This window comes from Chelonia mydas, chromosome 1, assembly GCF_015237465.2.
Source record: "Chelonia mydas isolate rCheMyd1 chromosome 1, rCheMyd1.pri.v2, whole genome shotgun sequence".
In the NCBI taxonomy this organism is placed as follows: domain Eukaryota; kingdom Metazoa; phylum Chordata; order Testudines; family Cheloniidae; genus Chelonia; species Chelonia mydas.
Window position 1 is genome coordinate 39,177,088 of NC_057849.1, and position 17,514 is coordinate 39,194,601.

The 17,514-nt window shown below is 44.5% G+C and overlaps 1 protein-coding gene across 6 annotated transcripts in view; it reads left to right on the top strand.

The window, feature by feature from the left end:
• Nucleotides 1-17,514, top strand: part of RNF17 (ring finger protein 17) — a 241,496-nt gene that overhangs the window by 122,543 nt on the left and 101,439 nt on the right. For all 6 annotated transcript variants that reach the window (XM_043530141.1, XM_043530127.1, XM_043530136.1 and 3 more), the window contains 5 exons: nt 1,220-1,410; nt 2,379-2,517; nt 4,113-4,266; nt 5,171-5,286; nt 16,610-16,730. In XM_043530141.1, the coding sequence (XP_043386076.1) occupies nt 1,220-1,410; nt 2,379-2,517; nt 4,113-4,266; nt 5,171-5,286; nt 16,610-16,730 (721 nt within the window). The remainder of the gene's footprint in view (nt 1-1,219; nt 1,411-2,378; nt 2,518-4,112; nt 4,267-5,170; nt 5,287-16,609; nt 16,731-17,514) is intronic.

A 17,514-nucleotide genomic window follows, 5' to 3' on the forward strand; every position in this document is an offset into this window, starting at 1 on the left:
GAGACAAATAAGTTTATGGTGGTTCAAGAGGGCAAAATTATAAGTAATGAGATGAAATTAAGAAAGTGAGAATTTTAATTTGAATATCAGGAAAATCAAATGGTGAAATCTTATGATGGGAAGTAATCTACAAAAGGAAGTGATGAAAAGACCATTGCTGAAGCCATTTAAAACTAGGCCTGAAAAGAAACACTAGAAAATATACCATAGAGCGCAATTCTGCGCTGCCAAGGTTATGGATTTGTCATAAATATAAAGGGAAGGGTAACCACCTTTCTGAATACACAGCTATAAAATCCCTCCTGGCCAGAGGCAAAATCCTTTCCCCTGTAAAGGATTAAGAAGTTAAGGTAATCTCGCTGGCACCTGACCCAAAATGACCAGTGAGGGGCAAAATACTTTCAAATCTGGAGTGGGGGGGAAAGGCTTTTGTCTGTCTGTATGATACCTTTGCTGAGAACAGATCAAGGATGCAAGCCTCCAACTCCTGTAAAGTTAGTAAGTAATCTAGATAGAAAATGTGTTAGGTTTTCTTTGTTTTGGCTTATACGTTTGCTGTGCTGGAAGGAATGTGTATTCCTGCTTTTGTGTCTTTTTGTAACTTAAGGTTTTGCCTAAAGGGATTCTCTATATTTTGAATCTGACTGCCTGTGAGATTATCTTCCATTCTAATCTTACAGAGTGTTTCTTTTATCTTTGTTTTGTTCTCCTAATAAAGTTTTGGTTTTTAATAATCTGATTGGGTTCTTAGTATCCTAAGAAACCCAAGCTGGTCTGTGCTCAACTTGTTTATTCTCAAGCCTCCCCAGGAAAGGGGGTATAAGGGCTTGGGGGGATTGCTGGAGGAAGAGGAACTCCAAGTGGTCCTTTTCCCTGTTTTTTTGTTAAAGCGCTTGTGGTGGCAGCATACTGTTCAAGAATGAGGCAAAGTTTGTGCCTTGGGAACGTTTTTAACCTAAGCTGGTAAAAATAAGCTTAAGGGGTCTTTCATGCAGATCCCCGCATCTGTACCCTAGTGTTCAGAGTGGGGAAGGAACCTTGACAAGATTCGATGTTCTAACAGGTCTTTTTAATGTTTAGGTACTGAGTGTGACATCCTTGCTCCATTGATGTCATTGGGGGTGTTGCCACTAACTTCAGTGGAGTCAGGATTTCATTCTGAGTGTGATGGTTTTTTGTTTTTATGATCCTTAAGAACACTTATTTTTCCCCCAAACAGAATGAAGGTTGGGGGGAAGAAGTTAAGACAGAATTTTTGAGAATGGTAAATAATAAAGCTGTTATAATGAAAGTATTCAGAGAAGAGGATGGTGTGCTCATTGTAGATCTGAAGAAACCGCCAGTTAATAAAATAAGGAGTGACGTGCCAGTGTCTCTTAAGGATGCTTTAGTTTTTACAGAGTTAGCAAGGTATGTATCATCTTAAAAGGACTTGAAGCATTTATATTTATAAAAAATATACAAATAAAATTAAAGGAATCTAGTTTACATTCTATAAATTGTACCCTTACTAGTAGTGCTAGCATGGTTTGTTTCTGCAGTTGTAAATGGCTTCCAAAAATTTTTCACCCAGGAATGATTACATTCACATGTATCCATTTTGCTGGCACAAAACCTCATTTGGATAACTGGGTTCTAATTGCAACACAAAAAGAGGCACAGCAGAGTTGTCAGACTTAGACCTTAAGAAAAATTATTTCTAAGCTTTCAAATCATTTTTGTTCATTCATAACACAAATTGACACAACAGCTAAAATATATCACTGTGAGTTTGACAACCTTGAAGTTTTTCTGGTTTTGTTTTTCTTTGTGAATGTTTAGTAGTCATTAAAATAAGGATTTTTTTAAAAGAAAAAGGGGTTAGAGAGGGGAAGATAAAGGGAAGATGCCTTATCCACTATTCCCACAAATACCTTGCTGCAGTAGTAATTCCCTCTTAATAAACAAGGGAAAGGAAACATTTTAAAGGAACAGTGTTTTATTCTAAGTAGTAAAGGCAAGCCTTTCGCTTCTAACCCATTTAAATAATATAAACACACACTGTTGCCTAAAAACAATAAGTAAAAGACAGTTTGGAAAGCTTTAAAGGAGCAGCAATCACATGTACCACACAGTATGTCTTACTTTTGGGGAAACTCACTGTTATTGGAAAAGAGGAAATTGGCTGCACAGCACTACAAACAGCAAAGTACAGGAGCGGCTCATATGAGGCAGTACTGTAACAGCTAACAACCCATGAAATTACTAGCCAATCCAGATGGTTACTGAGTTTTTTAATAAAAGGTCCGTTAGGCCTTTCATAGAAAATTCCACACAAAGATGCCATTCATCCACAACTGGCTTTGACAGAATTTATTCACAACCATTATTCTCCTTAGGTTTCGATCACAGCTTCCTAGTCAACCGGAAAATAATATGGCATTGCAATATTGTCCACCCGCATTGCCACAAGAAATGACAGAAGTCTCCATTGTAGTTTGTCACATCAATAGTCCTAGTGATTTCTACCTTCAGTTGGTAAGTATTTAGAAATACTGTATATTTAATTAAAATATTGATTAAAATTTCTGGGCTTTAAATAACCAAACAATAAAACATTAAGCCACCAAACAAGATATTAGACTTCTAATAATCAGTTGCTACCCCTTCACCCTGAAAAAATAAAGTTCTAGTCAGTTTTCTTATCCCCACCTATAATATAGAAACTTTCTAGATATATGTACAGTGTCTATCACAATGGGATTCTGACCCTAAATAATAAATAATAATATAATAAAGAGGGAAATGAGGAAATATTCATTGTGGCACCATACCAAGTTCATAAACAGCTCATCTTGTTAGCCGGGGTGTCTTTTTGATGGATCAGGGAGCAATGGAGTCACCCCTTCTCTCCTTCCCTCCCACCCAAGTGGGGGATAAGGGGATCTCAAGCAGGAGCTGCTGGGGCAATGCTGTACGTGCTTCTCCTGGCTTGCTCTCTCTCCCCCCCCCCCCCCCCCCCCCCCCCATGGCCTGTAGCATGTGTGAATGGGAGAGTGGGGAGGTGTTGCTGCTTTCTCATTCCCTCTCTTCCCCACAGTATGGGGAAGGAGGGTGGATATTTCACATTATCTGGGTACTGGAGCCTATTCCACGCACTCCTGCTGCCCCTGGACAGCAGGGTTCATGATGGTTTGACTGGTTGGCTCTTGCCTACTTGAGGGGGTGCTTCTGTTTGCTGCTGGCAAGTAGCCATTTTGGTCTGTTCCAGTCCCACCTTCCCCCACCGTTGTCTAATGAGCTAGGTCTCTTACAATCCAAGAAGCTAAGCTGATCACCCAAATTTTGTTTGAGGTCTGGAAAGGATTTTTCCTTTTTGACAAAATTGGCAAACTATTGTGTGGGGTTTTTTCACCTTCTATCTGGCATCCTGGAGGTCTGGCCTTAGGGTTTAAATTACATTTGTCGCAACTTTGGTGAGTTCCATGCAGTTGGTGGGTTTAAAAAGGGTCCAAAGTGAAATCCGTGTAACGCAGTGGGCTCAAGAACACAACATTGCATAGTAGGAGGTATAATGGTGCGGTGAGTGGCTCCCTTCATCTTTCCTACTCCCTGCATGGAGGAGGAGAACAATTCCAGCCAGAATCCTTGGGTGGGCCTGAGGATGTAGAGGGGGCATTAACCTCATACCCACTTGTAGGTTTGTAGAGCCTAGGGCCATTGGTTCCTAGATGAAATCCTCACTGGAACATCCCTACTGAGTAGTTTAGATAGTAGATCTCTATTGGTTAATTGTTTTTAATAAAGTTTTGGTCTCTATTTAAGCATACTATGGTATGTTTTTCTGTTTCTGTGTCCACATCAATTAAGTGCATCACACAAACCGTGGTACTAGAGAATAGCCTACAACATCTCCTTTGATAGTAGATTTAAACAGGGCAGTATTCAAAAACTGAACCATTGGTTAGTACACTTACACCGTTTGTGACAGTCATTGCCTTTTGTGGCCTTTGAGCTCAAACTCTCTTTTGGAATTGAATGCCAAAAGTCCCAAAACACTCTGAATGTCTGTGGCTTATTCTGATGAGTAAGTTACTGTAGTATTGGTTTGTTTGTTTGTTTCATTCTTTTAGATAAAAAGTCTGGACTTTTTAGTTCTCCTGAAGAAAATTGAGGAAGTATATAAAAATGATGATGGAGAAAATCTGGAAATTCTCTGTCCTGTTGAAGGCCAAGCCTGTATAGCGAAGTTTGAAGATGGAGTTTGGTACAGAGCAAAAGTTACTGGTAAGTATGTTAGTTACTGGTTATCTAATTGTGGTGTTCAGTCAAATAATTGGAAGTGGCATTTGGTCAGAACTTGAATAATAAGTAATAGTCACTTTTACTGCTGCAAAAGTTAGTAATAAAGACCAATACTAAAAGTCAACTTTAGAACCTTATAAACTATGTTTGATATTACTTTCTTTTGTTTTACTAATTTGCTATTAATAATTTGTTTTACATATTATAAGGTATTATAAATGTTTTTGTTCCATCTATACACATATACAGTAGAATTTCAATAACAAACATAATCATAACTGTCACTATATACAGAGCCCAATTTTCTGCAGTGCCCAGTCTCTGGGTGTAGCAGATACAGAAGAGCCACAAAAAAACTGTGGTTGCAGTGCTCTGATACTTGGAGCAGCTGATGGCCAGTTTGTCCCCTTGTCATTGTTTGAGGCTGATCTGAATTACATTTCAGCTACTATTTATTTATTTGTATTACCATAGAACCTGGGAGATCTAGTCATGAACCAGGACTCCACTGTGCTTGGCACTGATATGATCCCCAAAGGGCCATCTGCTAGCGAGGAATTATCTGAGCAGTGTGTTTCAACCACATGCCTGGCCTACCCCATACATAAGAAATATGAGAGGCTGGTATTAGGACCAACTGTTAACATTTTACTTTACCCAGTGATTTTTCTTGATTTGGGGGAAATTTGGCTGGCTGTTAAAGGCTGTAGCAGCTTTGCTGATTTGGGATCTAAACTGTTTCAGAATGTGGTATTTTATGCACACACAATGTATGCGTACATCTGTCTTTGAAATTCTTGCCATTGATGTTTAGTATATACCTGATGATAGTTACAATGTCAACAACTTCTGATTTGTGTACCTGAAATTGTAATGTTTTCTGAAGGACTGCCAGGGCATCAAGAAGTTGAAGTTAAATACGTTGACTTTGGCAACACTGCCAAAATAACTCTTAAAGACATGCGTAAAATTAAAGATGAGTTTTTGAGCCCTCCAGAAAAGGTAAGTTTTTATTTGCATGTATTGAAAAGCTTAAAATTCAGTAGCATCTCAAGGATTTCCTTTGTTAGGATATTAATGTAAGTAAAGACCAAATTATTCAACTCAGAAATCTTGTTTTTGTTTTTTTTTTTAATTTAAATGCATTATAGTGTAGCATTTAAAAATGCTTTGGATACAAGTGAGATGGAAAGTTTGCACTTACATTTTATTTATGTCACTGGCCTTTAAATTAATTCAGATGTTATTTTAATATCAAACTCAATTTTCAAAGACCCTCACTTGTTCTACAGTAACAGTCAGCTCAATTTTGTTTGCTTTCACTAGTTTCAGAAAATTATCCCATATTTGCTAAAGCACCCTTTAAATATATGTCCTGAATTTTGGTGGGGAAAACTGTTTTTAAGGTTTTTTATGCTCTCTGATGTTTAAAAGGGCCTTTTCAGCAAGGGAGAAATTGACAATGCAGGGGAACAGCAAAACTGACCATGCACAAAGTGTTATCAAATACATAATGTGAAAAAAACAGGGAAATGTCCTAACTTTCAATTATAGTAATTTTGGGTGTTACTTATGAGTACAAAAGTTTTCAGACAGAAATGTGATTTTTTTCAAGTTTGTGTCTCTTAAGCCATTATAGGCTGCACAGGTAACAACTCCTATTGTTAAGCTTGCCTAACACTTTGTGTTACAACCAACTGAAAACAGGGTCCTATACCTTTGCCAGACTTTTAGGCAAAACTTTTGGGGGGATGTTTCAACTAAAATGATTTTAAATGTTTTTGAGAATGAGGTTAGGGGAAAATATTTTGCTCGTGGCAAAATATTCTTATGTCCATTTTGTTGAGACGCTCTAGTGCCTTCCATGCTTTGGAACAAGGAGTTGAAATTTTGGCAGAGGCGAAGTGTTAGCATGCCTTTTACATTTGTGATAGTTTGCCCAAATCTGGCTTAGTTACTAGACTCTGAAAAATTTCAGGGCACTTACTCTAAATAGAGACTTGATAGAGTTTGGCAGCTAAGTTTTCTGATGCAAGAGGCTGCAGAATAAAAGGGTAAAAGGTTCTATAATCACTAGAGCACATTCTCCCACCAAATCTGGAATTGAACTCATTATTCCTGAGTCTCCGCATTCCTCTGCTATCTAGAAATAGCAGTGAAACCCACTGGCAAACTGTCTCTCTCCCCATCCCCTTCAAGTGGCAGGTCCATGCAGAAGATAACAGCCTTCTACTTCTATCTGCTACTCCACTAGTTAAAATGATAGAGAATTGTGGGATCTAAAGGTCCTGCTGGTGACCCATCTGGGGAGTCAGTATGGTCCACATGATTAACTTCTGTGGGTGGTTTTTTTTTTCAGTTTAAAAAACCATAAATTACATACAAAAAATAAGAGCACAAGGTTGCCAAGGCAATCATTCAAAAATTAGGAAATGCCAGAATTAAGGTTGGCAGTACAACCTTAATTTGGCTCATTTGCATGTGTGCATTATAATACAGTCTTTAATTATGTGATCACATATTTTGCCTAAGCCCCTCCCCTAAGTCCAGACTGGAGGGACTTCATGTCACTACTTTCTAGGGTGACCAGATGTCCCAGTTTTCTAGGGACAGTCCCGGTTTTTGGGTCTTTTTCTTATATAGGCTACTATTACGCCCCACCCCGTCCTGATTTTTCACAGTTGCTGTCAGGTCAACTACTACTTTCCAGGAGTCTGAGTGTTTCTGCAGTGCTCAATTACAACACCTTTTTCCTTATGTACTTTATTGAAGTTGATTATTTTCATATTAAGTGCCTGGTGATCGTGATTACCATGGGATCCTCAATGGCTTTATATTATCTTAGTTATTACTATTATCATAGGTTTATTACGGGGGTTATATCCTTTCCCTGTAGCAGATACATTGTGGGAGGCAATGAAAGCTTGTTTGTATACATATAAAACTTCTAGATTCATCCTCAAAAGGTGAGAAGACCATTTTCATTACAGTTTGAATTCATTTTCAAGAACAAATATTAATATCTTTATTTTTCTCCCTAGACCATTTAATGACTTTTAAGTCAGTCATGTCTTGCTATTAAAATTACTGTCAAAGGGAATTGCCTCGGGCAAGAATTATCATAATTTAATCAGCCTGAGTCATGATCTTCCTTTAACAGTGTTATCCTGTTTAGTTTTGTTTACTTATAGTTCTTTAAGTTCAATGAATAAGAGCTTTGGTTACATCTTGCAGTGTTGATGATTGATGTATAGTCTTGGATCAGTCTGAAAAATTGCAGAGAATTTAATTTTGTAGTTTATAAGAAAAAATGTGTATGTTCTTCTGACCTTTTGAGGCTGTTTCATCCAAAAGAAACTGAACAAACCTATGGGTGTATGATACATGAAAATTCTATATGTATACAAACAAGCTTTCATTGCCTCCCTCAATGTAGTTCCTAGACTAAACCTATGATGATAGTAATAGCTAAAAAAATATAAAGCCTTTGAGGATCCCAAGGTAATCACGATCACCAGGCACTTAATAGGGAAATAATAGACTTCAATAAAGTACATAAGGTGTATAAAAAGAAAAATCTGTTGAAATAAAGTGCTGCAGAAATACTCAAGACTCCTGGAAAGTAGTAGTTAGATATGCATGTTACCCTGTAGATGAGAATTTAGGCAGAGGAAAAGTGCTTAGGAAATCAGCTTCTGACTCTCAGAGGCACAATTTGGTTCTGGATCCTCCTTTTGCAACCCTTTTATCTAACAGATTTCTTTATTCTCCATGCCAGCTCAGCAGGGTGGGGGCTTGTTGCAATATTTGAGGTCTAGGGAGCCTGCCCCAATTCTGAGCTTAATTGCTGTAAAGTGGCTGAAATTTCATTAAAATGTTACAATAACCTATAACCATAACTGTTGATAGAAAAAGGTACAAACGAAAGACAGACTGGATTAGTACAAACAAAAAGGGCTACTGGTATAACTAAATGACTGTGAAGGTTGTTATTTGTAAATAAGAGGAGAATGGAATCGGAAATTAATGGAACAAAATTGGTGTGTCAGAAATTAGGCTTAATTGGTGAACAAAAAAAATGAGGTGATGACTTATGTTGCACATTGCTGCTTTTGGGGTCCTTAAAAAGAGAGACTTTGGGGATCAAAATGGTGGAATTGACTCTTGGAGGATTCCCTCAGGAAAGGCCAATAGCTTTTGCTTCACTGTAGAGACTCTGTCCTTCACTGGTGAGCCTCAGTCATCATGACACTTAGCCCTCAATGCATCAGTGGGGAAACCTGACCATTACCGGTGGACCCCAGAGTGATACTTATGAGATCCTGCTCTGTCTTCCCTTTCCTTGTGTTCCTTTCCTCACTATCTTTCATCTATCCTCTCTTTGCTTTTGACCTGATCCTGAGACCAATTATGCCAGCATGACAAGATGACACTAGCTAGCTGTGCCCAGGACTGGTGAGAGAGTGGGGATCTGCCCAGATTAGTCAGGTGATATCCCAGACCAGAAAAGTGAGGTGGGGTCCAGAGCAACAGCTGTCGTGGCCAACCTGCCAGGCCTGGATGTCTGTCCATGGCTGACTGACTTGCATCCTAAGAATGTCCAAAAACAAAAAAATATCCCCAAAACAAAAAACTATTCAAGTGCTTGCTCATGTCCGTTCCATAGTAGGTGTGTGTGCTCGCCACGTGCACTGGTGCCAGAAGTTTATCCGTAGCGGACCGGCTCTGGCACCCTCTGTGGCGTGCATATGTTGCGGTATAAGGGGCACCACTGGCTCCCCCTTCCCGCAGTTCCTTCTTACCGCCAGTGACAGTGCTGGAACTGCTCCTTGCCTCAGCAGGCGTTGCGTTACCCAGTGGTTTCCTTTTGCGTTGTGTGTAAATAGTTGCTTAAGTGGTTCTTTTTGTGTTTTAGTGTTAGTAGTAGTTAACTTAGATAGTCCCCTCTTGGTACTTCGCCCAGGGCCGGGGCATGCCCCGTTCCCCAGGCTTTAGGCTGTGCGAGCGCTGTCCAAAGCCCAGGCTGATTAATGACCCGCATCAAAGCTGCTTGAAGTGTCTGGGTGAAGCCCACATCAGTGACAAGTGTCGAATCTGAAAGACTTTTAAGCCAAGAACCAAAAAGGAGTGGGACATAAAGTTGAGAGTGTTCCTCATGGAGTTGGCCCTTGGGCCCATCTCCGAGCTGCCGAAGTCACCGCATGCATTGGTGTGAAGTGCGCCTTTGGCACCGAGTTCCCAATGCTGGTCCCAGTCGCCAGTACCGGTGAAAGAGCCTAAGAAGCACCAGGACAGAGGGCACTCCCAGCTCCACGCAGGGTGAGGGCGAAGGCTGTGGAGGAGCACAGACCCCGAGGGACAGCAGCTCTCCAGTCCCCAGTCTAGCATAGACACCCCCAGCCAGACCCTCCAGTGGACCCACTGCCCACTCCATCTAGTGGAAGAGGTCCTAAGTTCTTGGAAGTCCCATAAACCCTGGTGGCCTTTCATGCGGCCAAAGGCATTCTTTGCTGGTGCCACCAATACCTCGCTCTGACTTGGTTGTCTCTAAGGGGAAGCCAGTGCTGGAACCTGCACCGCGGTCCCCGTCAGTGTGGCATGGCTCCCTGACACCGAGGTGGTCGACATTGAAGCGTCGATCCCTGGGGATGTGCTTCCGACCTGCCCAGGCTGACCGGAGATCCCGGCATCACTCGTGGGAGGACTTAATGGTACTGGTTCCCCGTGGGATGGCACTGCTTGCCCATAAACCAGCATGGGATTGAGACGCACCGGTCTCCAGACAGGAGACATTGCTCCCCAGGGCACAGGTCCCCAGTGGAGCCACAACGCTGCAGATCCCTGGCATCGAGGGGGACATCAACGCATCTGCGGTGCCAATTGACTTCATCTAGGTGTCGCTCGTCACCATCTCATTCCCGATCGCCAGACCCTCAGTACTGCTCAAGGTGCTCTAGGCGTCGATTGCTGGATCCCTGCTGTCGATCTGCTGAGCTCCATCGCTGGCGTCGAAGCAGCTGTTGTCGAGACTCTGATACCCGGTACTGGTCCTCCTGTAGTGAGCGGCATGGAAGCCATCAGGAGGACAACTCCGAATTCTCATCAGCACCATGGTGGTCCCCGGGGTGTCGCTCACCCTCTTTGGATGAAGAGGAAGAGGCATCAGGCCCTTTGAACCAGTCGCTCTCAGCCAAGCACGGAGGAGTTGCTGTGATATTGCCAGCCGGTGCTTGGCTCCAGGGCCAGTGGTCTCCCCCATGGCAGTTCTGGAACCCATGGGGCTTCCATGGGCCCCGGGGACTCTAGTCCAGTGCTCTGTGTCAGGCGCATCAGACAGGAGATCAGCGACCATCTCTCACCTTCCCCCGGCATTGGACATGGGGTTAGAGCGCGGTGCCCAGGAGCTTCCTACTGGGGCGGAGGCTAATCCAGAGGTAGAAGTCTCACCCACCCTTCCCCCTGCCTCATCATCGTCATTGCCCGATGAGGCAGTGGCAGGACCATCCCAGTCAATTTTTCTGTATGAAGCTGTGGCATACCAGAAGCTGTTTTAAGAGGGTGGCGGCAGCAAGCCTGTGCTTACAGGCGGAGGAGTTAGCGGAACCCTCCAATGGCCTGTTCGACATCCTGGCCACGGTAGCCCCATCCAGGGTGGCACTTCCTGTATATGATGGGATGGCAAAGCTGGTCAGAGCCCTCTGGCAAACCCCTTCCTACCTCCTGCCCATTTCTGGGCAGGCGGAGAGGAAGTACTATGTCCCTGCTACGGGATCTGAATATTTGTACACTTACCCTGCCCCAAACTCCCTCGTATCTGCAGTCAATGAGAGACACAGACAGGGACAACCCGGCCCTACTCCCAAGAATAAAGATGGCAAGAGGCTTGATTTGTTTGGGAGGAAAGTTTATTAATCTGCCAGCCTCCAGGTCACAGTGGCTAACCACTAGGCCCTCCTTGGCAGATATGATTTTAATGTTTGGCAGTCTATCACCAAGTTCACAGACATGCTGCCCAAGGAGTCCAAGACAGAGTTAAAATCATAGAATATTAGGGTTGGAAGAGACCTCAGGAGGTCATCTAGTACAATCCCCTGCTCAAAGCTAGGAGTTCCTGGCTATCCTTGGTGGGGGGGGGGTGAATGGTGGCGAGGACCTCCCTCCAGGCCACGTCAGATGCAGCGGACTCGGCCACGAAGTCCCTGGTCACGGTGGTGGCGATGAGACGGGCATCGTGGCTGATGGCTTCTGGGCTGGCCACAGAAGCCCAACTCTCACTACAGGACCTCCCTTTTGACAGCCTTGCCCTGTTAGTGGAGCAGACGGACACAAAATTACATAGGCTAAAGAACTCTAGGGCTACCCTTTAGTCCCTTGGTCTCTACATGCCAGCCCCTGCTAGAAAGAGGTTCAAGCCACAGCAACCTCATAGACCTGCCAGTCAGGTGAGATCAGAACCCTATCATAAGAAGAGCAAGGGCTACATGCGCCACCATGGCCACCAGACAGGCTCAGCCTCACAGCCAGGCTCATCCTACTTCCCTCAAGGGAACAAGCGGGCATTTTGAAGGTGCGCTCAAAGGCGACATCCCAGACTTCAAGCTGGATCCTCCTCCTCTTTGTTTTGCCAACCGCCTTTCTTTTTTCCTCCCGGCTTGGACCACAGTAACTATGGACTGGTGGGTCCTCAGCATGGTGGCAGTGGGGTATACTCTGCAGTTTATTTCTATCCTCCCTCCCACTCCCCTTCCCTGTTCTTCTGCCGGACCCTTCTCACCAGCAGCTGCTCAGACAGGAGGTACAGGCCCTTATACAAGTCAGAGCAGTGGAGGAAGTACCTGTGCATTGAAGGGGAAAGGGGTTCTTTCTGTTCCCGGTATTTTCTCATTCCGAAGGCCAAAGGCACTCTCCGCCCCATTCTGGACCTGTGGGACCTCAACAGATATCTCAAGAAGTTGAAGTTTCGCATGGTCTCGCTGGCCTCCATCATCCCTTCCATGGATCCGGGAGACTGGTATCCCACTCTCGATTTGAAGGATGCCTTTTTTCATATATAAATATTCCCAGGGCACAGATGTTTTCTGGTGGGGACCGCTCACTACCAGTTTATGGTACTTCCCTTTGGCCTTGCAACGGCGCCAAGGGTGTTTACCAACTGCATGTCCGTGGTGGCCACTTACCTCAGACTTCGGGTTATCCAGATCTACCTGTATCTCGATGAGTGGCTCATCAAGGGCTGCTCCAAGTCCAGTGCAATGTCAAAGTGCTGCAGGACTCGTGCCCAACTCTGGGCCTGTTGATAAACAAGCAAAAGTCCACGTTTGTCCCAGTCCAGAGGATAGAGTTATCGGTGCAGTGCTAGACTCTACCGATACCAGGATGTTTCTACCGCAGGACAGGTTTGACTCGATGTCAAAGCTAATTACCGACCTCTTCATGCACCAGATCACCACAGTCAGAGTCTGTATCAGGCTTCTAGGCCACATGGAAGCGTGCACCTATGTGGTCCACCAAGCAAGGCTCAAAATGCATCCCCTCCAGCTGTGGCTGGCAAAGGCCTACTCCGCGTCCAGCGATCACCTGGACAAGGTTGTTGGGATCCCGTGCAGCATACTCACTTCCTTAAAGTGGTGGTCCAACCCAAAGGGGGTGATGGCAGGAGTGCCATTTGCAAATCCTCTGCCTGGGGTCTCGCTGATATCGGATGCCTCAGACCTCGGATGGGGGACACATCTTGGGACAATGCAGACCCAGGGAACTTTGTCCCCGGGGGAACGTGTGCTGCACATACATGTCAAAGAGCTCAGGGCCATCCCCCTAGCTTGCGGGGTCTTCCTCTCCCCAGCTGTCTGGTCAAGTGCTGCAAGTCCTGACAGACAACACAACCTTCATGTTCTGTGTGAACAGACAAGGGAGTGTGTGATCATCGGCTCTTTGTACAGGAAGCCGTCCATCTGTGGGATTTCTGTATCCAGCACAGAATCCATATGAAGGCAGCGCATCTCAGTGGCTTTCACAACATACTGGCAGACCACTTCAGCAGGTCCTTTTGCTCTCACCTTGAGTGGGTGCTCCATCTCAAGGTTGCCCGGATTATCTTCCGCAGGTGGGGGACTCCCCGAGTGGACCTGTTCGCCACCAAACAGAACAAGAAATGTCGGTGTTTCTGCTCCCTGCAGGGTCTATGTGAATGTGCCCTTTCAGACATGTTTCTCCTGTCATGGGCAGAGGATCTGCTGTATGCTTTCCCACCGATCCCTCTGTTGTCAAATGTTTTGGCTGAGTGTATGTTCTCCCTGTGTGCTGTTCCACCTCTGCGCAGATAGGTGGCGCTGCAGACCTTGAGCGAACCATGCAATGACCACAAAATCCGTTAAGGTGCGAAGGCGCCCGGCCAGGTTTATTGTCGACACAGCACAGTCATAGCACCTGGCAGGCTCTACGAAGATACTAAGACATGTATGCCTGTGACAATAAATGCAGCTCAGTCAGTGACAGGACTTCCAACTGCTCTCTAGGCTGGCCAAAGACACTGTGTCTGAGGTACATCTTAATACACAGATACAAACAAATTACGTATTGCCCCTTACGTATCAGGGTGCCACCCATTGCTTTGTACATGTTGGTTTGATCAAAACATTTCTATTCATCATGCTGTCATCCTGACCTTATCCTTAAGATGGCTCAGCATGTTCTTATTATTTTTGGGGAATGTACTGGTATCGAGGTGTTCTGGTACCACCCTTCTGGAATGTGCTTCTGTGAGTGCTTTGTGCCTCGCATCTCCTAGGAATATGTGTTTCTGCAATATCAGCCCTGTTCTTGCCAGATTCTGTGAGCAGAGCCTGCCTCTTGCTCTCAGCTTAACTTCGCTTTATACTGTATCAGCAAAGTTTTGACTACTTTAGCCCAGGCCTCTTACCAGGCTCTGATACATGGGCTTATGTTTCAGGCGCTCTTCTTACTACACCCTCTTATCAGCAGAGTCCTGTCAAAGGTCAAGAGGGACAAAGTCATGGTCGCCCCAGTGTGGCCTTGCCAACGCTGGTAAGGCACGCTCATGGACCTAGCTGTAGCCACCATGTGGCCACTGCCTGAATGCCTGGATCTCCTGTCCCAGGACCATGGTCAGCTCCTGCACCTGAACCTCACCCCGCTTCACCTCACTGCTTAGCTGCTGTGTGGCTAAAGCCAGAGGGGCAGGCCTGCTCCAGTCTAGCGCAGCAGATTCTCTTGGAAAATAGGAAGCACTCAACTAGAGCTACGTACCTGGCTAAATGGAAGCGGTTCTCCTGCTGGGCAGCGGAGCAGGGTATCTGTCCAACCCAGTCATCTCCCCAATCCATCCTGGATTACCTGCTCCAGTTGAAGAATCAGGGCCTCGCTTTCTCCTCTATCAAGGTCCTCTTGGTGGCCATATCAGCGTTCCACCTGCATATTCAAAGTCGATCAGTGTTTTCACATGATGTGATGGTCAGGTTCCTGAAGGGCCTGGAAAGGCTCTTTCTGCCGATCAGAGACCCAGTTCCCCAATGGGATCTCAACCTGGTCCTCTCGAGGCTCACTGGCCCCACCCTTTGAGCCTTTGGCCTCATGCTCCCTCTCTCATCTCTAGTGGAAGGTGGCTTTTCTGGTGGCCATTATCTCAGCAAGGAAGGTCTCTGAACTGAGGGCCCTCACATCGGAGCCACCGTATGCCATCTTTTACAAAGACAAGGTACAAGTGCGGCCCCATCTGGTCTTTCTGCCCAAGGTAGTGTCCTCCTTCCTCATCAACCAGGACATCTTCTCGGTGTTCTGCCCCAAGCTGCACTCCTCTAGCGAGGAAAGATGGCTACACATGTTGGATGTTTGACGTGTACTGGCTTTCTATCTGGAGTGCACCAAGTCATTCCACAGATTGGAGTCAGCTTTTCGTAGCAACAGAGGAAAGAATGAAAGGCCTTCTGTGTCCTCTCAGACGATCTCAAACTGGATCACCTCCTGGCATGCGTATCTGCTATGAGCTGGCTCAGACCCAGCCACCGTCGATTGTGAAAGACCACTCGACCAGAGTGCAAGCATCCTTGGCGGCCTCCCTAGCCCATGTCCCTATCCAGGACATCTGGAGGGCCATGACGTGGTCTTCAGTGCACACATTTACCATGCATTATGCCATCACCCAGCAGGCCAGAGATGACGCTGGGTTCAGCAGGGCTGTGTTGCAGTCTATACATCCATGAACTCCTCCCTGTCTCTGGTGGTACTGCTTGGGAGTCACCTAGAATGGAATGGACATGAGCAAGCACTTTAAGAAGAAAAGACAGTTACCTTTTTTTGTAACTGGTATTCTTTGAGATGTGTTGCTTATGTCTATTCCATGACCTGCCCTCCTTCCCCACTGTCGGAGTTCCCATCAAGAAGAAACTGAGGGTGGGAGGAGCCGGCAGAGCCTCTTATACCGCAGCGTATGTGCGCCACTCCAGAGATTGCCAGAGCCAATCCCCTACGAATACTACTGAGGGAAAAAACTTCCGGCACTGGTGCACGTGGCGAGCTCACACACCTAGAATTGAATAGACATGAGCAGCACATCTGGAAGAGCACCAGTTACAAAAAATGTAATTGTAACTGTCCTTTCTTCCCCCAGCTTTACTGTTGTATCTCTTCTGTCCCCTCCTTCTCTCCTTCTCTTCCCCCACTGGCCCCACACACTGTCTTGTCCAAAGCTGGAAAAGTAAACACCAACTCACAGGGTCAGTTCAAAATTCGGCAACAGAACTAACACTTTTTCTCTCTGCTAAGAGGGATTGTTTGACAAAATAAGAGAGACTAACGATATCTCTCTGTAAAAGAGACTTTGATAAGTTTTGATTGTTTTGCATAATCATTCAATTTCAAAATGCCTTTTTTATCCTTTTTCTTTTGCACATCCTATTTAATATGTTTCCGAACTCTCCAACCTTTGGCATGAATTTTCTAGCATGTTTGCCATAGGACTATGCAGGCCAAGATCTCTGTACTCAAAAATCCAAAGAATGGCTAATTTGTTAGTGTTTTGCCGTGACCCTGTCACTGCACTATCTTTGACTCAGCCCACTAATTCCATTTAAATCAACACAATGAGGTGAAAGTTGTACCCATTGTTTACCCACCTGTGCAGAATGAGGGGTGCTAACCTCCCAGTGGCAGCCTTTCTCCTTTCACTGAAACCCATGATATGTTTAGCCCACACAGGGCAGTAAGCGGGTTCCTTATGCCACCCTGCTCCCTTTTATGACAAGGATTTGGCCCTAAATGCATACTGTGGATATGTGGTAACAGGTATCTAATTTGATTTATTACTTAGGCCATCAGGAGCAAGCTGGCTCATATTGAATCCTATAAAGGAGGAAATGAATGGAGTAGAGAAGCAAAGGAAAGATTTGAAGAAATGACTCAAGCTAAATTTATGCTGTGCTCAGTCATTAGTAAGTTATCAGTAGTGTGTCTATTACATAACTAATATTGTTAAATAATTATAAATAATCATTGTGCATATTCAGATCATCGCATATCAAATAAAGTAAATACTTTCATATGTTAAATGAGAGAAATCCACTCTATTATAATTACTCCCCCTCAAGCTTGCTGATAGATCTGTCCTTTTACCAAAGAATCACAGAATATCAGGGTTGGAAGGGACCTCAGGAGGTCATCTAGTCCAACCCCCTGCTCAAAGTAGAACCAATCCCCAATTAAATCGTCCCAGCTAGGGCTTTGTTAAGCCTGACCTTAAAAACCTGACCTTAAAAAAATAAGCAAAAAGAAAAGGAGTACTCGTGGCACCTTCGAGACTCACAAATTTATTTGAGCATAAGCTTTGCATCCAATGAAGTGAGCTGTAGCTCACGAAAGCTTATGCTCAAATAAATTTGTGAGTCTCTAAGGTGCCACAAGTACTCCTTTTCGTTTTGCGGATACAGACTAACATGGCTGCTACTCTGAAACCTAAAAAAATAAGAACATTCATATTTGCAGTAAGTAACGTGATTGGCTGAGAGTTTCCAAATGTAATGTAATTGCAATGAAACTTTATAGACTTGAAAGCCAAATTACAACACCATTTATGCCTTCAGTTCCATGTGGGCAATGTGAGTGTTAAGTGGTGTAAACACTGGTTTGCATTAATGTGTAGGGTTTAATTTCAGAGATGCTTATTATTCATGGCTTTCGCTATCTACAGGAGGAGGTTTGGGTGATCAGCTCCTCTGA